Genomic DNA, 27,732 nt, shown 5'->3' with positions numbered 1-27,732 from the left:
TTTTCAAAATAAAAGTGTCTTTGAAGTGTAACGTTAGCGTAAACAAAATGGTGTTTGAATCATGAGCTTCAGTGTTTGCTCCGACGCTCCCGCGTGACATTTAAAGGACAACCAACACCATTTTTTGTTTCCTAACTGACATCAGAAAAACGTTTTTTTGCATCTAAAATACGCAAAACTGATATTTTTAGTCAAATGCAAAACACCAATAAAAACTGCCTTGCTCCAGAATCAAAACAATAGCTTCAGAGAGTTCAGATTCGGAGAAGATGCTTTCTTGTTACTCATCCAGTTATGAATATGATTCAAATACAGGTAACAGTTCCGTTCCGACCAAACGGTCGTAAGTCAAAATGGTCGTAAGTCGAAATCCATTCAAAATGTCTAATCGAGACTCGGAGGCTAAATGACTCGCAAACTCCCCCTCTTAAAATGGTAAAAATAGTGTCTGGAGGTCGTGGTCGTAAGTACAGACGTCTTAAGTCGAGCCGGTCGTAAGTTGGATGTTCCCTGTAGTTCTGAAGAGGAAAGCATACATGTTTGCAATCGATCAAAGAAGTCCTTCCGTATCAATTTGAGCCGTCTGGACTCCAATGTAGCGTCCCAGAAAATGCACAAGATGGCGCCCAAGCTCTGTTGGAAATGGGCTGATTTGTCTGCTGGGAATTTGTGTCAACTAGTATCAAATAGTAGTGTTGGTGCAACACACAATGATTCACCATCGCATTATTTATGTCATTTTTCTTCTAATTTCGCCATCAGACCAAATAAAGTACCCAAAATGCATTGTAATAATAATAATCATACATGTCATTTCTAAGCGCCTTTCAAAACTCTCAAGGTCACTTTACAGTCACAGGATAAGTTTTTTTTTCTGTGGGTGAGTAGCGGCAGCCACACGCGCCAGCGTTCACTCAACCCGGAAGTAACTCAAATAGTTAGATAGATAGATATGTAACAGCTAGCTAGCTAGATAGAGAGGCAGCCAGCCAGCTAGATAGCTTGATAGCCAATAAATAGCTAGCCAGATAGCCGGCCAGGGAGCTAGATAGCAAATTGATAGCAAATAGCTAACTAGCGAGATAGCTAGCTAGATAGCTAGATAAATAAATCAGGAACTTGTGAAAAAATTGAAGGCTTTTCGGTGCACCCTATAGTCCGGAAAATATGGTACATTTCTGTTTTTATAGCATAGAGCGATGTACGACACAACATTGCAGGATGAGGGAATTTGGTTCGATAGCTAGCTAGCCAGCCAGCTAGCAAATACATAGCGAGCTAGGTAGCTAGCTAGATAGCCCGCCAGGTAGCCAGATAAATGGCCAGCTGGGTAGCTAGATAGATAGCCAGTTGGCAGCTAGATAGCCAGATAGGCAGCTAGCTAGCTAGATAGCGAGCTAGGTAGCCAGCTAGATAGGTAGTTAGCTAGATAGCGAGCTGCCTAGATAGCCAGCTCGATACTTCATTGTGTGTCGCTTTGTTGGTCAGGGGCGCGAGTCTTAAAAGGGAAAATGTAGAGTGATGCGCTGGAATCTTTTGTCAAATGCGCTCAGTACAAGTGATTTGAAGTGATTTTACAAATGATGGACGCAATTTGTCCGGACGTGTCGGTTGTCCTTTAAAGGCAGCAGCGACCGGGAAAAAAAGTTTTCCGGGTCGGCCATAAAAACGAAGTAGTCGGCAGCAAGACCAACAAAGACGTTTTTCAGGATTGGCGACAAAGAGACAAAAGATGGCGGCTCGGAAATGAACTGCCAGGATGGAGTGAAACTCGAGTGGCTTTTCTCAAAAGGGCCTTTTTTGGCTTTTCTCGGCATTCCTCGGCCCTGAACGACGCTGCGCTCTGTCTCCGTTTCGCTCGGTCTGCTGCCGCCTTCGGAGGTCAACAAATCCCCCACCGTGACCCATCGCCCCCTTTGAAAGGCCACTTGTCGACCTCGCTTGGTCATTTTGAGTGTATACATATATCATTAAAAGGAATCAGATTACTTGTAAACTGATTATTTGTAATCAGATTACTTGTAATCTGATTATTGTAATATGATTACAAGTAAAAAGATTGCTTGTAATCTGATCGCAAGTGGTCATATCACAAGTAATTTGATGATTTGTAATCTGATTACATGTAATCCGATCATTAGGCACCAGATCACATGTAATCAGATTACATGTAATACGATTACTTGTAATATGACCACTTGTGATCGGATTACAAGCAATCTCCTTGTAATAGTATTACAATAATCAGATTACAAGTAATCAATTTACTAGAATTCTGATTACTGTACTCTGATTACTAGTATAGCTTCAGGGAGTAGTTTACTGCTCCCTCAACAATAGCAGATGTAATATGATTGCTTGTAATCAGATTACAAATCATCAAATTATTTATATGACCACTTGCGATTGGATTACAAGCAATCTTGTTGTAATCATATTACAATAATCAGATTACAAGTAATGTGATTACTAAAATTGATTGGCGCTTAAAATGTAATGTATTATTATTATTATTAATCAGATTACAAGTAATCCAATTACAAGTAATCAAATTACAAGTAGTCCGATTACACATCATCAGATTACAGGAAACCCGATTACAAGTAATCATATTACAAGTAATCCAATTACTTGTGGTTTTATTATTTGTAATCACATTATTTATAATCTGATTATGAGTAACCAGATCACTTGTAATCTGATTACGATTACAAGTGGAGTGATTATTTATCATCTGATTATGTATAAAATTACTTGGAAACCGATTACTTGCGATCTGACTACATATAATCGGATTACAAGTAAAATGATTAAAATTCTTAGTACTAGAATTTTGATTAATGTACTCTGATTACTCGTCTAGCTAGAATATATCTATAACCCAATTATAATGGGACGAACCACTGAATTGATTTTTCTAAACAGCTCAATTTCAATACATTCATTTATCAATCAATCAATCAATCAATCAATCAATCAATCAATCAATCAATCCATCAATCAATCAATCAATCAATCAATCAATCCATCCATCAATCAATCCGTTTAGCCACATGCTTGTTTTTGGGAACGTTTTGCTCAGCGAAAGCATCTTGACTCCATAAATCGGATTAGAAGTAATCAGTTTACAAGTAATAAGGTTACAAGTAATCAGATTACTAAAATTCTGATTACTGTACTCTGATCACTCGTGTAATTTCAGGTAGTTAAAGAGTGAAACATCCATAATTGCAATCTGACTGTTTATCGATGAGAAGGTTTCTTCAGCCGTCATCATCAAACCTTCTCATCGATGGACCACTCCTGTACGACTGAGAGCTTACACAGACGAATCTGACTGTTTATAATCTGATTACTTGTAATCAGATTACTAAAATTCTGATTACTACAATTTCATGTAATCTGATTACTAGTATAGCTAGTATATATCTATAAACCATTTAAAATGGGACGAACCACTGAATTGATTTTTCTAAGCAGCTACATGTCGATACATTCACTTATCAATCAATCAATCAATCAATCAATCAATCAATCAATCAATCAATACATTCTATGGTTCGTCATAATGGTTCGTCCCATTATAAATGGTTTGTAGATATATACTAACTATACTAGTAATCAGAGCACATTAATCAAAATTCAATCCATCAATCAATCAAACAATCAATCAATACATTCTATGGTTCGTCATAATGGTTAGTCCCATTATAAATGGTTTATAGATATATACTAGCTATACTAGTAATTAGAGTACATTAATCAAAATTCAATCAATCAATCAATCAATCAATCAATCAATCAATCAATCAATCAATCCCTCCGTTTAGCCATGTGCTCGTTTTTGGGAACGTTTCGCTCAGTGAAAACATCTTGACTCCATTAATCGGATTCCAAGTAATCAGATTACGAGTAATCAATTTATGAGTAACAGGATTACAATTAATCTGATTACAAGTAATCAGGCTACAATCAGATTACAAGTAATCAGTGTACAAGAAATAAGATTACAAGTAATCCGATTACTAAAATTCTGATTACTGTACTCTGATTATGAGTGTAGTTTCAGGGAGTTGAAGAGTGAAATATCCATAATTACAATCCGATCCATAATTGCAATCAATCAATACATTCTATGGTTCGTCATAATGGTTCGTCATAATGGTTCGTCATAATGGTTCGTCCCATTATAAATGGTTTATAGATATATACTAACTATACTAGTAATCAGAGTACATTAATCAAAATTCAATCAATCAATCAATCAATCAATCAATCAATCAATCAATCAATCAATCAATACATTCTATGGTTCGTCATAATGGTTAGTCCCATTATAAATGGTTTATAGATATATACTAGCTATACTAGTAATCAGAGTACATTAATCAAAATTCAATCAATCAATTAATCAATCAATACATTCTATGGTTCGTCATAATGGTTAGTCCCATTATAAATGGTTTATAGATATATACTAGCTATACTAGTAATCAGAGTACAGTAATCAAAATTCAATCAATCAATCAATCAATCAATCAATCAATCAATCAATCAATCAATCAATCAATCAATCAATCAATCAATCAATCAATCCCTCCGTTTAGCCATGTGCTCGTTTTTGGTAAAAACATCTTGACTGTATTTTCATTCGGCAAAAGCGATTGTCCCTCCCAAATGTTTCCCAAATCCGAAAGTTTGACCTTTAACCCTTGAACGGCCGTTTTCCTTTGAAATGAAATGTGAGCGAATTTGCTCCGATTCCGCTTTTTCCCAGAATTCCGGAGCCAGCCTGCCCGTTTTCTCCGCCAGTTTTGACGGCTTGTCAGTCAAAGGACAGCAAATCGGGATGCGCTTCCGCGTCGTCCAGACTCAGCGAGTCGTCTTTGGCGCTTTCGCCAAGCGAGGCCTCGTCGCTCAGGCTGAGGCGGCGGCGGCGGTTTTTGTAAGAGTCCACGTCGGCGTCCACGTCGGCGTCGGTTCTCGCCGGAGGATCCTTGTTGAGGAGGTCCGGCACGGACAGATGAACCTGACGTTCCCCGCCCGATTCTTCTGCGTGGCTTCCCGCGACCGCCGAGGTCCCGTCGGCTTGCTCCCCCGCCGCGCCGTCGTCGGGTTCGCCCATCTTCGGATCCTCCTCGGCGACAGTTTGGGAGGGAGGCGAGTCGGCCGCATCGGGTGAGGAGACCACCGGGTCGGAGGAGATCATCATCTCCCGGGTGGTGGTCAACGCCCGAGGGAGGCGCTTCTTTCCCGTCGGCGGCGGCGGGTCAAGGCGAGGGATGGCGTCCAAGGGGAAGGAACTGAAAGGGGAAAGAAAGACTTGTCAAGGTCCGAGCCTTGACTTTCACACTTTCACATGTAAGGGATTAGCCAGCTAGCTAAAGAGAAATACAGCTAGCTAGCTCAATCGCTCGCGAGTAATAGAAAGAGAGCCAGCTAGCGAGCTCATTCGATCGCTCGCTCGCTAGCTCAATCGCTCGCTTGCTAAATCGCTAGCTAGCTAGCTAGCTCGGGCCTTGACTTTCACACCTGTGATGTAAGGGATTAGCCAGCTAGCTGAAGAGAAATAGAGCTAGCTAGCTCGCTAGCTCAAACGCTCGCAAGCAATAGAAAGAGAGCCAGCTAGCTAGCTCATTCGATCGCTCGCTCGCTAGCTCAATCGCTCGCTTGCTCAATCGCTAGCTAGCTAGCTCGGGCCTTGACTTTCACACCTGTGATGTAAGGGATTAGCCAGCTAGCTAAAGAGAAATAGCGCTAGCTAGCTCGCTAGCTCAATCGCTCGCTAGCAATAGAAAGAGAGCCAGCTAGCGAGCTCATTCGATCGCTCGCTAGCTAGCTAGCTCGGTCCTTGACTTTCACACCTGTGATGTAATGGATTAGACAGATAGCTAAATAGAACGAGAGCTAGCTACATAGTGAGCTCAATCGCTTGCTAGCAATACAAAGACAGCCAGCTTGCTAGCTCATTCAATCGCTCGCTCGCTAGCTCAATCGTTAGCTAGCTAGTTTGGGCCTTGACTTTCAACCATGTAATGTAAGGGATTAGCCAGCTAGCTAAATAGAAAGAGAGCTAGCTAGATAGCAAGCTGAATCACTTGCTAGCAATACACAGAGAGCCAACTAGCGAGCTCATTCGATCGCTCGCTAGCTCAATTGCTCGCTAGCTCAATCGCACGCTAGCTAGCTGGGGCCTTGACTTTCACACCTGTAATGTAAGGGATTAGCAAATTGGCCAAATGCAAATAAAGTTAGCTATCTCACTAGCTTAATTGGTCGCTAGCAATAGAAATAGAGCTAGGTAGCTTGTTCAATCACTCGCTCGATAGCTCAATTGCTCAGTTGTTCACTAGCTCAATCGCTAGCTCACTTGACAAATTAGTATAGAATTTCGCAAATTGGATTTGCTTTCGTGGGCCGAATAAAACAATGCAATGGGCCAGTTTAGATAGAAATAGAGCTAGCTCGCTAGCTCAATCGCTCGCTAGCAATAGGAAGAGAACTAGCTAGCTTGTCCAATCACTCGCTCGCTAGCTCAATCACTCACTAGCTGAATCGCTAGCTAGCTTGATAGATGAGCATAGAATTTCACAAGTTGCATTTGCTGTCGTGGGCCGAATAAAACAATGCAACGGGCCAGTTTTGGCCCCCGGGCCTTGACTTTCATAACCATAAAGTAAAGGATTACCCAGATAGCTAAATAGATATAGAGCTAGCTAGGTCGCTAGCTCAATCGCTCGCTACCAATAGAAAGAGAGCTAGCTTGATCGCTCGCTAGCTCAATCGCTAGCTAGCTAGCTCGATAGATGTGCATAGAATTTCCCACGTTGGATTTGCTTTCGTGGGCCGAATAAAACAATGCAACGGGCCAGTTTTGGCCCCCGGGCCTTGTCTTTCACACCAGTGAGTTACGGTCATCCAACAAAATGACAGAATTGAAATTTCATCTGGAACAAGTACGAGTGGTATCGCTACTCGGTATCGGCACTCGGTATCGGTCTGAACTGTGGGGGACTGAAAGCTCGGTACCTGTTTGGCGAATTTTGGCCCAGTTGGTCCATGCAGGTCCAGACGGCCGCCGCGTTTTTGTTGACCTCAGTGACGCCGACGTCCCCCGCGTGGTTGGATTCCTTCCTCCTCAGCAGGTCGTTCATCTTTAAGGGGGACGGAAGACGGAGTCAAAAGGTCAAAAACTGCACTTGACACCACGCCAAAATGGCCGACGCCACGCCGACCTTTGCCCCCACGGCTTTGCCCAGATTGATGGCGTTTTTCAGCCTCTGTTGGCCTCCGCCGAAAGGCGAGTCCGACGAGACCGCGTTGGGGGACGCCGGGGTCCTTTTGGACGAAGCTTGGACCTGCCTGGCGCTCGGCGGGCTCCGTTGCTGGGCAACGCAATTCTCAAACATGCTTTGGTCAACTGTGGGCGGAGAAAAGGAAGTCAGTCGGCGGGCGGAGAGTTTCGATGGCGGTCGGGCGAGCGCCGGGTCATCGCCGCGTTTGTGCTTATGGCGAGGTTGACGAGGGTGAGCGGCAACAACGATTTCAAAAGTGCCAATGAAAATCGGTGCTGCCGTTGTGACGTCCGATGGTGGACGATTACTTTCCGAGCGACGTGACGGAAAACTGGCAACCCGGTTTGAAAGTTGCAAGCGGGACTCGACGGGTGAAGGCATGCGTGGGAGGCACGCGGAAGGAATGGGAACGCACAACACGGGACAGGATGCGACGGGAATTGACGTCTTACCTCACGGCGAGAACGCTTTCTCGGAAAGGCCAGTCATGAAACACAAAGCGGGTCACATTTCACACCATTTGGGAAAAACAGGCGTTTTCGGGGACGCTTGGCGTTCACCCGCCGCGGACAAAAGGGGGGAAAAATGCGGGCGTTCGAAATCAGATGGAGACAAGTAATCCGATTACAAATAATTAGGTTCCAAGTAATCAGATCGCAAGCAATCGGATTACAAGCAATCAGATGGCTTGTAATCAGATTTCAAGTCATCAGATCACAGGTAATCAGATTACAAGTAATATGGTTACAAGTGATCAGATTACACAAAATCTGATTACAAATAATCAGATTATAAATAACCAGATTACAAATAGTCAGATTACACAAAATCAGATTATCATCTATTTGTAATTTTAGTCCTTGTAATCTCATTGTTTGTAATCCGATTACTTGTAATTAATTGTATAATTTGCATAACAAGTAATCGGATCACAAGTAATCGGAGTACAAGCAATCATATTTCAAGTAATCAGATCACATGTAATCAGATCGCAAGTAACCAGATTACAAGTATTCAGATTACACATAGTCAGATTACTATCTATTTGTAATTTTCGTGCCTGTAATCTGATTATTTGTAATCAAATTACTTGTAATCTGGTTACATGTTATCTGATTATTGTATAATTTGTATACGTATAAGATTACAAGTAGTCAGATTACACATAGTCAGATTACATGTAATTACATTACTAGCAATCAGATCACAAGTAATCTGATTACAAGCAATCAGATGGTTTGTAATCAGATTTCAAGTAATCAGATCACAGGTAATCAGATTACAAACGATCTGATCAGATAATCAGATTACAAACGATCTGATTACAAGTAATCAGATCATACATACCCAGATTACAAGTATTCAGATTACACATAGTCAGATTACTATCTATTTGTAATTTTCGTGCCTGTAATCTGATTATTTGTAATCAAATTACTTGTACTCTGATTACATGTCATCTGATTACGGACGATCAGACTACTGGTAATCAGATTACTAGAAATCAAATAACTAGTAATCAGATTACAATGATGGATGTTTCACTCCTCATTCAAAGAGCTTCTTCAGCGAACAAAAGTTGTGCTGGTAACTGCTCTGATCGGTACCTGCTCGAAAATTGGGGGAACTGTAGAATACCCCCTGACGCGATATTAGTAATCTGATTACTTGTAATCTGATTGTTTGTAACCGGAGTGTTTTTAATCTGAGTTCATGTAATCCGGTTGTTCGTAATCTGATTACTCGTGTTCTGACTACTTGTGATCGGATTACTTGAAAAATGATTACTTGTGATCTGATTAATTAGAAGACAAACTATACATGTAATCAGATTACAGTTAACTGGATTACAAACAATCAGATTACAAGTACTAAGGCTACAAATCGATTACAAGTACAGTGAGACCTCAATGTACAAACACCTTCTCTTACAAACTTTTTGTCTTACAAACGTCAAATTTATGAAAATTAAACCTTATAATAAGCACTATTTTCATAATACACACCCACCACGGCTGGCGGAGTGATCTTCGGCGGAAGCACACGACCGAACAGCACCAGAGGTTACGTTACCAACAGTCCTTATGGAAGGTGACTCTCCTTCCATAAGCCATCAATGACCATCAAAAAGGTCAATAAAACTTTATTTTACAGCAGTTTATTTCTTTAATTACAGTCCTCGTGTAATGTGCCTCTCTTTCCAAACAGCAATTCCTTTTGACCTTCGACCTCCAACACCATTCCATCAAGCCATAAATGATGTAAATAAAGTGACTTTATGACACAATGCAGTGTATTTCTTTCATTACAATACAATAGCACATTTACTATACATAGAATAAGGTATGTTGTGTGTAGTTTTAAGGCTTATTTAGTTGAAAAGTATATTTTATGAAAACCCGGGAACAGATTATTCCCATTTTAATGGTTTCCTATGGGAATTTATTTTTTGAGATACACACTACGTCCCCTCGAGGGTCTCCGCTTGGTTGCCGCTAGCGCTAACAGTGTCCCGAGGCACGGGCCAGATGTGGAGGAGCTCAAAGAGATCATGTCGATAATGCCAGCTCGCTTAAAAAAAAAAAAAACAACAACAAAAAAAGCAGAGAGGCTAGCAGCTGAGATGCCAGCAGCTGCATTATGGCGCAACTGGAGACGCCTCATGGAGGATTGGCCGCGGACTCCAAAGTCAAGGAGGACAGATGTTGCAAAAGACAACGTAGAGGGAGAGATAACTTAGCTATCTATTAGGTGTCTATTAGCTAGTTAGCTATCTATCTGAGTTACTTCCGGGTTGAGTGAAGGCCTAGCTAGCTATCTGTTAGCTATCTATTAGCAAGCTAGCTTTTTATCCAAGTTACTTAGCTATCTATTAGCTGTCTATTAGCTAGCTAGCTTTTTTATCTGAGTTATTTCCGGGTTGACTGAAAGCCTAGCCTGCTATCTCTTAGCTATCTATTAGCTAGCTAACTTTCTATCGGAGTTACTTAGCTATCTATTAGCTGCCTATTTTGCTACCTAGCTTTCTATCTGAGTTACTTCTGGGTTGAGTGAAGGCCTAGCTAGCTATCTGTTAGCTATCTATTAGCTAGCTAGCTTTTTATCAGAGTTACTTAGCTATCTATTAGCTGCCTATTAGCTAGCTAGCTTTCGATCTGAGTTACTTCTGGGTTGAGTGAAGGCCTAGCTAGCTATCTGTTAGCTATCTAGCTAACTTTCTGTCAGAGTTACTTAGCTATCTTTAGCTGTCTATCTGAGTTATTTCCGGGTTGAGTGAAGGCCTAGCTAGCTATCTGTTAGCTAGATAGCTAACTTTCTATCCAAGTTACTTAGCTATCTATTAGCTGTCTATTTGCTAGCTAGCTTTCTATTTAAGTTACTTCCGGGTTGAGTGAAGTCCTAGCTAGCTATCTGTTAGCTATCTATTAGCTAGCTAGCTTTCTATCCGAGTTACTTCCGGGTTGAGTGAAGGCCTAGCTAGCTAGCTATTATCTCGCTAGCTAGCTTTCTATCTGAGTTACTTCCGGGTTGAGTGAAGGCCTAGCTAGCTATCTGTTAGCTATCTATTAGCTAGATTTCTATCCGAGTTACTTAGCTATCTGTTAGATGTCTATTAGCTAGCTAGCTTTCTATCTGAGTGACTTCCGGGTTGAGTGAAGGCCTAGCCTGCTATCTTTTAGCTATCTATTAGCTAACTAGCTTTCTATCCGAGTTACTTCCGGGTTGAGTGAACGCTGGCGTGTGTGGCTGCCGCTGCTCACCCATGGAGAAACATATCCTGTGACTGTAAAGTGACCTTGAGGGTTTTGAAAGGCGCTTATAATTGAAATGTATTATTATTATTATTATTATTATTATTATTAATAATAATATTCCCTCTTGTAGTACATCCATTATGTCAAATCCAGCTTCGCTAAACGCCAAGGTAATCAAGACACAACTCGACGAGCCAAGGCTCGATGCACATAAAACTCCCGTTTGGTGCTTTTTTTTCACAAAAAGTACATTTTAACCCTGTTTCATTTCGCTGTTGTTTAACGATGGGGAATAAGGGGACAATTTACGAGAGTGCGCAAACGCTGCCGCCATTTTCTCCACCGTTTATCGCTCGATTCGCCCTCAAACGGCTCGACAACGTGTCATAAACGCTTCAAGAGTCCTTTCAACATGTGAATAAAGAACAGTCCCAATCAAATTTGAAATCAAAACCGCAGTCGGTAGCCGTTATTGATTGATTGATCGACATATGCTAAGCGCTGTCGGGGTCACGTGAAGGCTAAATTGTGTTCTTTACTTTTTTTGTTGGTAAAAAGGTGACTTTTCAGTTCATGTTGTCATCCATTTTGTCCGCCATGATGGACAGAATTTCAAAGCATTGGAGTTGGGGAAGGAGGAAAAGAAACCCAGGGGCAGATGAGGACAAGTAATCAGATTACAAGTAATCGGGTTACAAGCAATCAGATTACAAGCAATCGGACAGCTAGTAATCAGATTAGAAATAATCACATTAATCATATTGCAAGTAATTAGAGTAAAAGTAATCAGATCACTGGAATTCTGATTAACTATAATCGGATTACATATAATCTGATGCCGATTACACGCAATCTGATTACTGGTGATCAGATTACTAGTAATCCGATTACAAGTAGAAAAAATGTATCCTGTGACTGTAAAGTGTCCTTGAGAGTTTTGAAAGTCACTTATAAATGAAATGTATTATTATTATTATAAATACTCAGACAACTAGTAATCAGATTACAATTATGGATGTTTCCCTCCTCATTCAAAGAGCTTTGTCAGCGAACTAAAGTCGTGCTGGTAACTGCCAGACCTCTGTTCTGATAGGTCTCTGCTCAAAGGTTGGGGGAGCAGTAGACTACTCCCTGAAGTAATCTGAGTACAGTAATCGGGATTCTAGTAATCTGATTACTTGTGATCTGATTACCTGTAATCGAACTACCATAATCTGATTGCCGTAATCAGATTGCAAGTAATCTGATTACATGTAATCATATTACAAGTAATTGTATTACAAGCAATCCGATTACAAGTACAGTAGTTATGCTACAAGTAATCAGATTACAAATCGTCAGATTACTGGAATGCTGATTACATATAATCTGAAAATATATAATCTGATACCGATTACACACAATCTGATTACTGGTGATCAGATAACTGGTAATCAGATTGCTAGTAATCAGATTACAAGTACTTCGACAACTAGTAATCAGATTACAATAATGGATGTTTCACTCCTCATTCAAAGAGCTTCGTCAGCGAACTAAAATTATGCTGGTAACGGCTCTGATCGGTGCCTGATCTAAAATTGGGGGACTCTAGACTACCCCCTGAAGCTATACTAGTAATCTGATTACTTGTAATCCGATTACTTGTAATCCGATTGTTCGTGATCTGTTTACTTGTAATCTGCTCAAAGGTTGGCGAGCAGTAGACTACTCCCCGAAACTATACTAGTAATCAGGATTCTAGTAATCTGATTACTTGTAATCGATTACTTGTGATCTGATTACCTGTAATCTGACTACCATAATCCGATTGCCGTAATCAGATTACAAGTAATCGTATTACAAGTAATCAGATTACAAGTAATCATATTACAAACAATCCAATTACAAGTAGGCATATTACAGGTAATCACACTACAAGTAGTCAGATTACAAATAGTCAAGTAAAACGTAATCCGAGGAAGGAAACATGAGAAGAAAGGAGAAATAATCACAGTTCACTTTGTCATCGATTTTGTCGGCCATGATGGACAGAATTTCAAAGCATTGCTAACCGCTTTGCTAACCGCTAACGTGATTTTTGTTGACATTTTCTATAGCAACCAGGAAACTAAATTCAGATAATGATTTGTGCGTACAAGTTTTCGGTATGTTTGTGTAGCAGAGATGAATCCGTGACTATTTTGGGTCGTGGAGGGGGTGGGGGGGGGCACGTTACACGGCTATTTCGTCTCTCAGAACATTAAGCAGCTTCAGGGTCTCCACTTCCGCTCCCCAACCAAAGAATTCCATCCCCTGGTCCCCCAAAACCACTTCTTCTGCAGCCCCTTCATCGTCACTGTCGTCCGTGTTGGACTCCGAGACGATGCCCGACTCTTGAAAAGCAGCAAAGTCGCGGCGGCTAAGCGCTAACGTTGTAGCGTCGTCGAAGGGGGTCCCGTTCGGGGGCGGGGTGAGGGGAGGCGGCGGGGGCAGCAGAGGTCCCGGAAGAAAATGAAAGCGTTGTAATTTGAGAAGGCGTCGCTGCCTACCTAGCGGGCTTCCCGCATTGCCGTTGGAAGACGCGAAGGCGTTGACGGCCACGTCGGCGTCGCAAAGCGGCGGGAGGTTCAAGGCGGAGATTTTCGGTTTGGGGGTGGTGGGGTCACAGGTCACGGGGGCCACCGAGGAGCGGAAGGTAATCTCCAACAAACTGTCCTGAGATCCCACTGAGGAGGAGAGAACAGGGCTGTCAGATCGAGCTAACTAGTGAGTTAGCTAGCTAGCAATTGAGTTAGCTAGTAATCGAGCTAGCTAGCGATCTAACTAGCTAGCTAGGAAGTTAAGTTGTGATTGAGCTAGGTAGTGAGTTACCAGGCTAGCTAGCGATCGAGCTACCTGGTTAGTTTGCAAGCTAGCAATTGAGCTAGGTAGTGATTTACCAGGCTTGCTAGCAATCGAGCTAGCTGGTGAGTTTTCAAGCTAGCAATTGACCTAGGTAGTAAAGTTAGCAAGCTAGCGATTGATTGAGATAGCTAGCGATCTAACTAGCTAGCTAGGAAGTTAGCTAGTGATTGAGCTATCTAGTCAGCTACTAGGCTAGCTAGCGATCAAGCTAGCTGGTGAGTTTGCAAGCTAGCTATCGAGCTACCTAGTAAATTAATGAGCCAGCGATTGATCGAGCTAGCTAGCGATCTAACTAGCTAGCTAGGAAGTTAGCTAGTGATTGAGCTATCTAGTCAGCTAACAGGGTAGCTAGCAATCAAGCTAGCTGGTGAGTTTGCAAGCTAGTGATCGAGCTAGCTAGTAAGTTAGCAAGCTAGCGATTGATTGAGCTAGCTAGCAATCTAACTAGCTAGCTAGGAAGGTAGCTAGTGATTGAGCTATCTAGTCAGCTAACAGGGTAGCTAGCAATCAAGCTAGCTGGCGAGTTTGCAAGCTAGTGATCGAGCTAGCTAGTAAGTTAGCAAGCTAGCGATTGATCGAGCTTGCTAGCAATCTAACTAGCTAGCTAGGAAGGTAGCTAGTGATTGAGCTATCTAGTCAGCTAACAGGGTAGCTAGCAATCAAGCTAGCTGGTGAGTTTGCAAGCTAGCGATCGAGCTAGCTAGTAAGTTAGCTAGCTAATGACTGAGCGACCAGGCGTGGATAGAAACCGGCTGCTCCGACGACACGTTTTTGCTTTGGCGAAGGTGTTTTCGGAAAGATTCTTTGCCGGATCAAGCGGGCATTTTCCTTACTGCCGTGAGGCGCGGTGATTTTGCTCTCCAGTTCCTGGATCTGCTTGACCAGCAGCGAAATGTGCTGCAGCAGGTCTTTGTTGTGCAGCAGCAGCTGGTGAACTCGAGCCTGCGCTTCCAGTCGAGCTGCCGCCTCGGCGCTCAACTGGTCTTTCAGCAGGTGCACCTTCACGGAAAACCCAAAAAAAAAAAAAAAAAGATCAGATGATGAATTTAAAACGCTATACCCAAACACTGGTGTCAAAGTCAAGACCCGGGGGCCAAATCTGGCCCCCCACATCATTTGGTTCGGCCCGCAAAAGCAAATCAAACATGTGAAATTCCATGCTCATCTATTGAGCTAGCAAGCTAGCAGGCTACCTAAAGATTTTGCTAACTCGCTAGCAATCTAGCTAGCTATTTATTGATCAAGCCAGCTAGGGGGTGTTGTAGTTGAAGTCCGAGGTGTAGAGGGTGAAGAGGAATGGAGCCAGGACTGTTCCCTGCGGCGCTCCGGTGCTGCAGAGAAGCCTGTCCGACTCACAGTTCTTTACCCTCACGTACTGTGGCCTGTTTGTGAGGTAGTCTGTAATCCAGGATGTGAGGTGATGGTCGACTCCGGCATGCTGCAGCTTGTCCCCCAGTAGACTGGGCTGGATGGTGTTGAAGGCACTGGAGAAATCGAAGAATGTGATCCTCACCGTGCTCCCAGCATTCTCCAGGTGCAGCAACGTCGTATGGAGGAGGTAGATGATGGCATCCTCCACACCGATGCTGGGCTGGTAGGCAAACTGCAGCGGGTCCAGCGATGAGCTTGCCAGCGGTCGCAGGTGGGCGAGGACGAGTCTCTCCAGCGTCTTCATCAGGTGAGACGTCAGCGCCACCGGTCTGTAGCTGTTGAGCTCTTTGGGGTTGGCAATCTTGGGCACTGGGACCAGGCATGACGTTTTCCACAGCTGTGGAACTCTGCCCAGCTTCAGGCTCAGGTTGAACAAGTGCTGGACAATGTCACACAGCTGGTCGGAGCAGGTCTTGAGGAGTCGGGAACTGATGTCATCCGGACCTGCTGCCTTCCTCACCTTCATCCTCCTCAGTTGGTTCCTCACCTGCGCAGTTGTGACAGACAGGCAGGAACCAGGAGGCAGAGTGGCGGCTGAGGGTGTGGCAACGGTTGGGAGGGCAGATGTTGGTTGTGGAAAGCTGGTCGTGAGAGGGGGCAGGGAGGGTAAGGCCACAGTGAGAGTTGGTGCAGGTGCAGCTACAGGTGAAGTTGACGGTGGGCCGGGGGCGGCTGGCGTCTTGTCAAACCGATTGAAAAAGCGGTTGAGTTCATCTGCCCAGTCCTTGTCTTTTTCGTTCAATGTCACTGGGCTTTTGTGGCCTGAGATGTTTTCCAGGCCCTTCCAGACACCAGCGACATTGCTGGCTTGCAGCTGCTCCTCCATTTTCATCCTGTAGGCCTTCTTCCCCTCTCTGATCTTCCTCCTCAGTTGGATCTGCACGGCCTTCAGTTCCTCTCTGTTGCCCGACACAAAAGCCCTTTTCTTCTCCTTCAGGAGGACTTTTATGTCGGGATTAATCCATGGTTTGTTGTTGGCAAAACACCGCACAGTCCTGGTGGGTACGGTGTTTTGTTCACAAAAGTTAATGTAGTCTGTGATGGTGTTGGTGAGTGAGTCAATGTCTTCCCCATGAATCTCAGTAAAGAGCTCCCACCTGGTTGAATCAAAACAGTCCCGCAGAGCTTCTTCAGCTTCTGTGGACCATCTTTTGATCGTGCGGGTCACAGCTGGTTGCCTCTGGACAAGGGGTTTGTACACAGGCTGGAGATAAACCATATTGTGGTCTGCTCTTCCGAGAGGGGGGAGGGGGGAGGGTTTGTATGCATCCTTGGCGTTTGAATAAAATAGGTCCAATATGTTATTGTCTCTGGTGGCACAATGAGCTATCAGGATAGCTAGCAATTGAGCTAGCTAGTGAGTTATCTAGATAGCGAGCAAGCTAGCTAGCTCTCTTTCTATTCAGCTAGCTGGCAAATCCCTTAGATCACAGGTGTCAAAGTCAAGGGCCGGGGGCCAAATCTGGCCCGCCACATCACTTTATCCCATGCTCATCTATCGAGTTAGCTAGCTAGCAGGATATCTAGCAATTAAGATAGCTAGTGATCAAGGTAGCCAGTGAACTAGCAGGCTAACTAGCGATTAAGCTAGTTAGTGATATGGCAGGCTAGCTAGTGATAAAGCTAGCTAGTGAGTTTGCTAGCTAGAGATTGAGCTAGCTAGTGAGGATGCTAGCTAGCTAGTTAGTGATCAAGCTAGCTAGTGTGCTATTTAGCTAGTGATTGAGCTAGCGATCTAACTTGCAAGCTAGTAAGCTAGCTAGTGATTAAGATAGTTAGTGATATAGCAGGCTAGCTAGTGATAAAGCTAGCTATTGAGTTTGCTAGTTAGCGATTGAGCTAGCTAGTGAGGTTGCTATCTATCTAGTTAGTGATCAAGCTAGCTAGTGTGCTATCTAGCTAGTGATTGAGGTAGCGATCTAACTTGCAAGCTAGTAAGCTAGCTAGTGATTGAGCAAGCTAGTGAGCTACCAGGCTAACTAGCGATTGAGCTAGCTAGTGAGTTCACTACCTAGCGATTGAGCTAGCTAGTAGGTTATCTAGCTGTCATTTGAGCTAGCTAGTGATTGAGCTAGCTTGTGCTCAAACTAGCTAGCTAGTTAGCTAGTTATTGAGCTAGCTGGTGAGTTATCACGCTAGCTAGCAATCGAGATAGCTACTGACTTTGCTAGCTAGCGATTGAGCGATTAACTTAGCTAGCTAGTAGGTTCGCTAGCTAGGATCGAGCTAGCTAGCAATCTAACTAGCTCGCTAGGAAGTTAGCTAGTGAGTTTGCTAGCTAGCGATTGAGCTAGCTAGCAATATAACTAGCTAGGTAGGAAGTTAGCTAGTGATTGAGCTACCTAGCTAGCTACAATAACCGCCTGCCAATCAAAATGTTCCTTTCAAAGGCATCCAAGAAGAAAGGGCCCAGATGAGATGATGTGACTCACCGGCCAATTCATAGCAGATGGGATTGAAATGGAAAAAAAAAATAATAATAAATGAATCGGCTAACGACGTCAATGGGACATTTATCCAAGAGCGCTAGCGATACATCATCTCTTAATTCTCGTTTAATTTCATCTCGCAACGTTTAAGATCCTTTTCTATGTCCGTCGCTCTTGGCGCGATTGCGGAAACCGCCGTCTGGCGTTCCTTTCACGGCCATAATGGAAAAAAATAAAATAACAAAAACCCAGATAGGTTTGCTGTGCTTTAGCGCAGCGATCCCCCAAGAATGGCCGCTGGTTTAGCGCACTAGACTGAAGCCAAAGCGAAGAAGCTAACCTGCGCTACGGCTACGTGCGTTTGTTGCTCTTGCTGCTCAAGTTGCTGTTGGAGGAGTTGGATTTGATGGCGAACGGACAAGGGGGCGCCCGGCGCGAGTACGCTGGACGCCGGGAGCAGCAACCTGGGACTGGACGTCAGCAAGGAGGCTCCTTCGGAAATCTGGGGACACGCCAATCAATAAAAAAATACATTAAAAAACGATTGCCATTTACAGTAATCGTAGCTGGCTATCTATTTGCTATATATTAGCTATCTGGCTGGCTAGCAAGCTATCTAGCTGGCTATCTATTAGTTATATAGCTATCTCGCTGTATATCTATTGGATATCTATTAGCTAGCTAGCTGTCTAGCTATTTGAGTTACTTGTGGGTTGAGTGAACGCTGGCGTGCGTGGTTGCCGCTGCTCACCCACAGAAAAATTTATCCTGTGACTGAAAAGTGACCTCGAGAGTTTTGAAAGGCGCTTATAAATGAAATGTACAGTGATACCTCGGTTTACAAACCCCTTGCCTTACAAACCTTTCGGTTTACGAACGTTAAATTTATGACAAATTTAACCTTGGCATACGGACTACTTTTTGGGATCCACACGAAGCGGCACAATGAGGGATGTGTCGTTAGTGAACGAGCCCATTCTCCTAACAACAAAATGGCAGCCGACTTGTTTTTGTCCTCTAAAGCTATCAACCCAGCTAAACAGATCATACTTGAAGAACTAGATACAATTATCACAGAGAAAGCACCTACAAGGGGATCATTCCTCAAGATGATGAAAGAAGAAGGCCACGTTCCTCATAAAGTGTTTCATGCTGATGAAACTGCCCTCATCAACGACCATGACAAAGGTAAATAAAACGACTTTATTATACAGTACAGTTTATTTCTTTAATGACACTCCTTATGGAAGGTGATACTCCTTCTAAACAGCTATTCACTCCCTCCAACCCCCTCACACCCCATTCCATCAAGCCATCAACGACCATCGCAAATGTAAATAAAATGACTTTATTATACAGTCCAGTGTATTTCTTTCATTACAATACAATAGCACATTTATTATACATAAAATAAGGTATACTTTTTGTAGTTTTAGGGCTTATTTAGTAGAAAATCATGTTTTATGGGGAGCTGGGACCGGATTATTCTCATTTTAATGGTTTCCTATGGGAAATTAATTTTTGGGATACACACTTTTCACCTTACACACAGTCTGGGAACCAATTAAGTTCGTAAGCCAAGGTATCACTGTATTTTGGTTCGTTGTGAGCTTCTTCTCCTCACCGTATGATGCGATTGGCTGAGGTCTGTCGTCCCGGCGGTGGCGTCCAGATCGGTCACCCCCCGGCGGTTCACGTTGAGCTCCTCAACCGCCGCCGGGAGCTGGTTTGTCTCGTCGGCATCGATGTCGGTCTCCTCGAGAACGGCCGCCGTCTTGTCCGTTGCCCCCGAGCCAACTAAAAGGCAGATGCACGCACGCGGATGAACGCGCAAGCCTGCAGGCGCGCATGTGGTTGGCGTGGGACGGACGCAAGCACGCATGGATGGACGGCAAACCAACACAAGCAAGTCGGTCAACATCCGGGAAGAGCAAAGACATTTGGATAGAAGATGTCGGGAGGCATAGCATGCATGCTATCCCGCTAACTAGTTATCTTGGTTTTTTTTTCTTTACGAATTCCAGATTGAGGTTTAAGGTAAAAGTTTTGATGTTCGGCGCGAGATTTTGGAAGCAAACTAGCTTGCGCAAGCTAATGGCTAATAGTTAAGATGCGCTATCTAATGGCTAATAATTAAGAGGCATGAGCAAATGGCTAATGGTGAAGACGCACTAGCTAGTGGCTAATAGTTTAAACACACTAATGGCTAATAGTTAAGACGCACTAGCAAATGGCTAATATTTAAGACGCACTAGCTAATGGATAATAGTTAGGACACACTAACAATTTGCTAATAGTTAAGACGCACTAACAAATGGCTAATAGTTAAGACGCACAAGCTAATGCCTAATAGTTAAGACATACTAGAAAATGGGTAGGAGTGTAGACTCACAAGCTAATGGGTAATAGTTACACCACACGAGCAAATGGCTAATGGTTAAGACGCACTAGAAAATGGCTAATAGTTAAGATGCATTAGTAAATGGCTAACAGTTGAGATTCCACTAGCTAATGGCTAATGGTTAAAACGCACGAGCAAATGGCTAATAGATAAGACACAATAATAAATGGCTAATAGTTAAGACTCACTAGCAAATGGCTAATAGTTAATACACACAAGTAAATGACTAATAGTTAAGACTCACTAGCTAATGGCTAATAGTTAAAACACACGAGCAAATGGCAAATTGTTAAGACACACTAGCAAATGACTAATAGTTTAAACACACTAATGACTAATAGTTAAGACGCACTATGTAATGGCTAATAGTTAAGACGAACTGGCAAATGGCTAATAGAGAAGACACACTAGCAAATGGCTAATAGTTATGATGCACTAGCAAATGGCTAATAGTTTAGAAACACTAACAAATGGCTAATAGTTAAGACACACTAGAAAATGGCTAATAGTTAGGACACACTCGCTACTGGCTAATAGTTAAGACGCACTAGCTAATGGCTAATAGTTGTGGTGGTTTATGACTGAAAAATTAATTTTGGGGGGCCAAGAATAATCCTAGCAGACTCCAAACACGCGTCAATCTGCATTTTTCAAGTGTTTTGGAAGCAAGCTAACTTGAGCAAAGCTAATGGGTAATAGTTAAGATGCACTAGCTAAAAGTTAATAGTTAAGAGAGTTAAGAGTACCTGAGAGTAGGGACCTATCATAGCTGTGTCCGGCGCCACCAGGTCTGGACATTAGGGATATATAAATGGGGCCGATACGACCAGTCAGACTTTAGTTCGCTGACGAAGCCTCTTGGATAGGAGGCGAAACGTCCGAAACCTTCACTTTTGTACAGATGACGGCTGAAGAAACCTTCTCATCGATGGACCACTCCTGTACGACTGAGAGCTTACACAGACGTAGTTAAGAGGAACTAGCTAATGGCTAATAGTTGAGGTGGCTTACAACTAACAGATGAATTTTGGGAGGCCAAGAATAAACGTTTAACATAATAAAGTGTCCAAACGACACAGCTGATGTCCGTGTTTACCAAAAGCGCTTGTGCTAATAATAGCAATAATCATCATCATCATAACAATGCCTTGTTAGCGCCTGCTAGGCTACTTGGCAGAGATTCAATTACACTTGTATGATCTATTGTTTGCGTGGCAGAAAATGCCGCAGTTTGTTTTGGAGCCTTTTTTTTCACTAACCTTTTTATTGTTGTACACGCGCGTGCCGTGTTTACCTGACACGGTGGAGCCGTTTACATTCTTTTCACCGCTGCAATCCATTTGTCCATCTTTGTCGTGCGGCGCATTCTTCAGACTCAGTTTGTGACACACCTCGAATGCCTGACCGACAGTCCGGACAATGCGCATGGCCTGACTCTGTTGGGGGAACATTTAGCGTCAGAGCCTGGAAGGCCTTCTCTGCTGGCCCCCCCAAAAAAAATAATACTAACGAAGACCTCATAGAAAGGTTTTAATTTTCAATTGAAAACAATTCCCTTGGGTCACCTTCTTCTTGGACTTGAAAACGTTACAGCGGAAGACGTTGCTGTGGCCGTCTCGCGCGATGTAACTGAAGATCTTCAAATCCAGCGAATCATGAGACACGTAGAATATTCTAAGAGAGAACGAAATAATAAAGTTAAAATACAGAATGAGCAAAATGATGATGCGCCGATGTAACAACAGGAAGTTGTTTGAAAACAACGTGAAAATCGTGGCTAATGTTAGCATGTAATGCTTTGATTTGACGAACATTTATAATAATAATAATCCCTTTCATTTCTAAGCGCCTTTCAAAACTCTCAAGGTGACTTTACAGTGACAGGATAAGTTTTTCTGTGTGTGAGCAGCGGCAGTCACACGCGCCAGCGTTCACTCAACCCCGGATGTAAATAGATAGAAATCTAGCTACCTAATACATAGCCAATAGATAGCCAGCTAGACAGCAAGACAACTAGCTACTAATAGATAGCCAGCCAGATAGCTAGCTTGTCGGCCAGTTAGCTAAAAGACAGCAAATAGATAGCAAATAGATAGCTAATAGAGCCAATAGATAGCCATATAGACAGTTAGCTACTAATAGATAGCCAGCCAGATAGCTAGCTTGTCGGCCAGTTAGTTAAAAGACAGCAAATAGATAGCTAATAGAAAGCAAATAGATCGCCGATAGATAGCCAGCTAGACAGCTCGCTACTAATAGCTAGCCAGCCAGATAGCTAAGTAGCCGGCCAGTTAGCTAATAGAGCGCAAATAGATAACTAATAGAGCCAATAGATAGCCAGCTAGACAGCTAGCTACCAATAGACAGCCAGCCAGCCAGCCAGATAGCTAGCTTGTTGGCCAGTTAGCTAAAAGACAGCGAATACATAGCTAATAGAAAGCAAATGGATCACAAATAGATAGCAAGCTAGACAGCTAGCTACAAATAGATAGCCAGCCAGATAGATAGCTAGCCGGCCAGTTAGCTAATAGATAGCAAATAGATAGCTAATAGAGCCAATAGATAGCAAGCTAGACAGCAGGCTACTAATAGATAGCCAGCCAGATAGCTAACTAGCCGGCCAGTTAGCTAATAGAGCGCAAATAGATAGCTAATAGAGCCAATAGATAGCCAGCTAGACATCTAGTTACTAATAGATAGCCAGCTAGATAGCTAGCTTGTCGGCCAGTTAGCTAAAAGACAGCAAATAGATAGCTAATAGAAAGTGAATAGATCGCCAATAGATAGCCAGCTAGACAGCTATCTACTAATAGCTAGCCAGCCAGATAGCTAACTAGCCGGCCAGTTAGCTAATAGAGCGCAAATAGATAGCTAATAGAGCCAATAGATAGCCAGCTAGACAGCTAGCTACTGATAGCCAGCCAGATAGCTAGCTTGTCGGCCAGTTAGCTAAAAGACAGCAAATAGATAGCTAATAGAAAGCAAATGGATCGCAAATAGATAGCCAGCTAGACAGCTAGCTACTAATAGATAGCCAGCCAGATATAGCTAGCCGGCCAATTAGCTAATAGATAGCAAATAGATAGCTAATAGAAAGCGAATGGATCGCCAATAGCTATCCAGCTAGACTGCTAGCTACTAATAGATAGACAGCCAGATAGCTAGATAGCCGGCCGGTTAGCTAATAGATAGCAAATAGATAGCTAATAGAGCCAATAGATAGCAAGCGAGACAGGTAGCTACGAATAGAAAGCCAGCCAGATAGCTAGCTAGCCGACCAGATAGCTAATAGATAGCAAATAGATAGCTAATAGAGCCAATAGATAGCAAGCTAGACAGGTAGCTACTAATAGATAGCCAGCCAGATAGCTAGCTTGTCGGCCAGTTAGCTAAAAGACAGCAAATAGATAGCTAATAGAAAGCAAATGGATCGCAAATAGATAGCCAGCTAGACAGCTAGCTACTAATAGATAGCCAGCCAGATATAGCTAGCCGGCCAATTAGCTAATAGATAGCAAATAGATAGCTAATAGAAAGCGAATGGATCGCCAATAGCTATCCAGCTAGACTGCTAGCTACTAATAGATAGACAGCCAGATAGCTAGCTAGCCGGCCGGTTAGCTAATAGATAGCAAATAGATAGCTAATACAGCCAATAGATAGCAAGCGAGACAGGTAGCTACGAATAGAAAGCCACCCAGATAGCTAGCTAGCCGACCAGATAGCTAATAGATAGCAAATAGATAGCTAATAGAGCCAATAGATAGCAAGCTAGACAGGTAGCTACTAATAGATAGCCAGCCAGATAGCTAGCTTGTCGGCCAGTTAGCTAAAAGACAGCAAATAGATAGCTAATAGAAAGCAAATGGATCGCAAATAGATAGCCAGCTAGACAGCTAGCTACTAATAGATAGCCAGCCAGATATAGCTAGCCGGCCAATTAGCTAATAGATAGCAAATAGATAGCTAATAGAAAGCGAATGGATCGCCAATAGCTATCCAGCTAGACTGCTAGCTACTAATAGATAGACAGCCAGATAGCTAGCTAGCCGGCCGGTTAGCTAATAGATAGCAAATAGATAGCTAATAGAGCCAATAGATAGCAAGCGAGACAGGTAGCTACGAATAGAAAGCCAGCCAGATAGCTAGCTAGCCGACCAGATAGCTAATAGATAGCAAATAGATAGCTAATAGAGCCAATAGATAGCAAGCTAGACAGGTAGCTACTAATAGATAGCCAGCCAGATAGCTAGCGAGCCGGCCAGTTTGCTAATAGATAGCAAATAGATAGTTAATAGAAAGCTCCCTTGAGGCAGAGGGACTTACTATATAATAATAATTTAGTTTGTAGCTAGGCATTTTCAGTTTTGTTTTTGTTTTACTGGAAAGGCCCGGTCTTGTGGTACCGACGGCGTGTGTGTCAGCACTGTTTCGTCGCATACCAGGAATACATGCGAAGTGAGCACATCTCAACTCAAGTGGATTTTTGGAGCTCTTTTTTTTAACAGCAACTGCCGCCGTGGTGGATAAAGTCATTAACACGGAGCTAAAAAAAAATCATACGACGATAAAGCACCAAATGAATAGAGTGATACATCAGCTTACGAACTTAATTGGTTCCCAGAGAGTGTGTGTAAGGCGAAAAGTGTGTCTTCCAAACATTTATTTCGCATAAGAAACCCTTAAAATTAGAATTAATCCGTTCCCAGGCTCCCATAAAACATACATCACTCACACTACTCAATAAGCCTTAAAGGACAACCGACACCATTTTTTTTTGTTTCCTAACTGACATCAGAAAAACGTTTTCTAGCATTTAAAATATCCAAAACACGCAGGCTGTTATTTTTAATCAAATGCAAAACACCAAGAAAAATTAGTTAAAGTGTCCCAAAACTACTTCAAAATGACCCCGGATGCCTTGCTCTAGAATCAACAGAGAAGATGCTTTCTTGTTACTCATCCAGTTATGAATATGATTCAAATAGTTCTGAAGAGGAAAGCATAAATGTTTGCAATCGATTAAATAAGTCCCTCTGTGTTATTTTGAGGCATCTGGGCTCCAATGTAGCATCCCAGAAATTGCACAAGATGGCGCCCAAGCTCTGTTGGAAATGGGCTGATTTGTCTGCTGGGAATTTGTGTCAACTAGTATCAAATGGTAGTCTTGTTGCAACACACAACGATTTACCATCGCGTTATTTATGTGTTTTCCTTCTAATTTCGCCATCAACACGAAGTTCAGGGGCGTTCCCTCCGTGACGTCACGTACGGACTCTTCATCAACTCGAAAACAAGACTTCCTGAATATTCAGCACGAGTCTCAAAACATAAAATATAGCTATATGGGGCGGAATCTTTGTAAAATACGCTCAGTAGAAGTCATTTGAAGTGATTTTACAAATTATGGACACAACTTGTCCGGGGTGTCGGCTGTCCTTTAAACTACATAAAATATACCTTACTTTATATATAATAAATGTGCTATGGTATTGTAATTATATAAATAAACTGTACAAGTAATACCTTGGCTTACAAACTTAAATTTGTTCCCAGAGAGTGTGTGTAAGGCGAAAGGTGTGTCTTCCTAACATTAATTTCCAATACAAAACATTAAAAATGAGAATAATCCGTTCCCATGTCCCCATAAAACATACATTTCTATTAAATAAGCCGGCCAGTTAGCTAAAAGAGTGCAAATAGATAGCTAATAGAGCCAATAGATAGCCAGCTAGCTACTAATAGATAGCCAGCTAGATAGCTAGCTTGTCGGCCAGTTAGCTAAAAGCCAGTAAATAGATAGCTAATAGAAAGCGAATGGATCGCCAATAGATATCCAGCTAGACTGCTAGCTACTAATAGATAGACAGCCAGATAGCTAGCTAGCCGGCCGGTTAGCTAATAGATAGCAAATAGATAGCTAATAGAGCCAATAGATAGCCAGCTAGACAGCTAGCTACTAATAGATAGCCAGCCAGATAGCTAGCTTGTCGGCCAGTTAGCCAAAAGACAGCGAATAGATAGCTAATAGAAAGCAAATGGATCGCAAATAGATAGCAAGCTAGACAGCAGGCTACTAATAGATAGCCAGCCAGATAGCTAACTAGCCGGCCAGTTAGCTAAAAGAGCGCAAATAGATAGCTAATAGAGCAAATAGATAGCCAGCTAGACAGCTAGCTACTAATAGATAGCCAGCTAGATAGCTAGCTTGTCGGCCAGTTAGCTAAAAACCAGCAAAAAGATAGCTAATAGAAAGCGAATGGATCGCCAATAGATATCCAGCTAGACTGCGAGCGACTAATAGATAGACAGCCAGATAGCTAGCTAGCCAGACGGTTAGCTAATAGATAGCAAATAGATAGCTAATAGAGCCAATAGATAGCCAACTAGACAGCTAGCTACTAATAGATAGCCAGCCAGATAGCTAGCTAGCCGGCCAGTTAGCTAAAAGAGTGCAAATAGATAGCTAATAGAGTGTCTTCCAAACATTAATTTCCAATACAAACCATTAAAAATGAGAATAATCCGTTCCCATGTCCCCATAAAACATAAATTTCTATTAAATAAGCCTTAAAATTACACAAAATATACCTTATTTTATGTATAATAAATGTGCTATTGTATTGTACTGAAAGAAATAAACTGTACTATATAATAAAGTCATTTTATTGACCTTTGTGATGGTCGTTGATGTAGTTGCTTCTTGATATCCGAGTGAAGTTGCCGTGCTAATACCCTCACTCACACGGTCCCCTGCTAGCTGATTTTTGGTATTCCAAATCAACAGAGGTTTTTCATAAACGAAGAAATGGAAAAATGAATAAAAAATAAATTAACCAGTCATAAATAAATAAAATAATTATAATGATCATAAGGCAGATACAGAAGACTGAAAAAAAACCCACAGGAAAACTAATTTTAATATAGTTTCAAATGTCTGTATTCACAGTTCTTTAACCTTTAACTTTCTTCACATAAAGAAAATATTGAACATGAGCTGTCCTAAACATGGCTTCTCTTGCCTACTTGTTCAGCTCCACACACAAGTTTTATTCATATCAATCATGCGGGCCGCACTAACATTAATCTTTCATATCAAGGCGGGCCGCAAAATATTCTTTCGGGGACCGCAGTTGGCCGGCGGGCCGCGAGTTTGAGACCCCTGCTGTACAGTCACTGGATTCTTTATGTGCGGGTGAGCAGCGGCAGCCATTCGCGCCAGCGTTCACTCTACCTGGAAGTAACACAGCAGTTATGCAGTTATGAAAGGAAGAGGAAAGGAAAGAAAGAAGTAGAAAAACAAAATACAGGAGGTGCTGGAAAGGCAGCCACTCTTGCGGCGCCATCTTGTAGTAAAAACAAAACCAAAAAAAAGTTAAATAACAAATAATATGACAACACAAAGACACATTCTTTAGCACTTGCTATACTCTCTCTATGACATGAAGCAGTTCTCGATGAAAGAGGAGATGTCATGATCTGGTTGACGACCAACGGGGGGCGCTGTCGCCCCCGCCTGCACCTCACAGGTGCTGGTC

The 27,732-nt window shown here is 42.5% G+C and overlaps 1 protein-coding gene across 1 annotated transcript in view; it reads right to left on the bottom strand.

Annotated features, from left to right (window-relative positions):
- Nucleotides 1-135: 135 nt before the first annotated feature.
- The window catches only part of nos1apa (nitric oxide synthase 1 (neuronal) adaptor protein a), a 58,598-nt gene continuing 31,001 nt past the window's right edge, over nt 136-27,732 (bottom strand). The window contains exons 5-13 of the mRNA XM_089001658.1: nt 21,760-21,868; nt 21,489-21,630; nt 19,418-19,590; nt 18,134-18,295; nt 14,767-14,932; nt 13,579-13,755; nt 7,236-7,420; nt 7,030-7,154; nt 136-5,303 (exon numbers count right to left, since the gene is read on the bottom strand). Of these exons, the coding sequence (XP_088857784.1) occupies nt 4,826-5,303; nt 7,030-7,154; nt 7,236-7,420; nt 13,579-13,755; nt 14,767-14,932; nt 18,134-18,295; nt 19,418-19,590; nt 21,489-21,630; nt 21,760-21,868 (1,717 nt within the window). The 3' untranslated portion in view covers nt 136-4,825. The remainder of the gene's footprint in view (nt 5,304-7,029; nt 7,155-7,235; nt 7,421-13,578; nt 13,756-14,766; nt 14,933-18,133; nt 18,296-19,417; nt 19,591-21,488; nt 21,631-21,759; nt 21,869-27,732) is intronic.

The sequence above is a fragment of the Hippocampus bargibanti genome, linkage group LG07 (genome assembly GCF_051943395.1).
Source record: "Hippocampus bargibanti isolate YZ-2025 linkage group LG07, ASM5194339v1, whole genome shotgun sequence".
Classification (NCBI taxonomy): Eukaryota; Metazoa; Chordata; class Actinopteri; order Syngnathiformes; family Syngnathidae; genus Hippocampus; species Hippocampus bargibanti.
The sequence above is the reverse complement of the archived record's forward strand: the minus strand, read 5'-3'. Positions and strand labels throughout refer to the sequence as shown.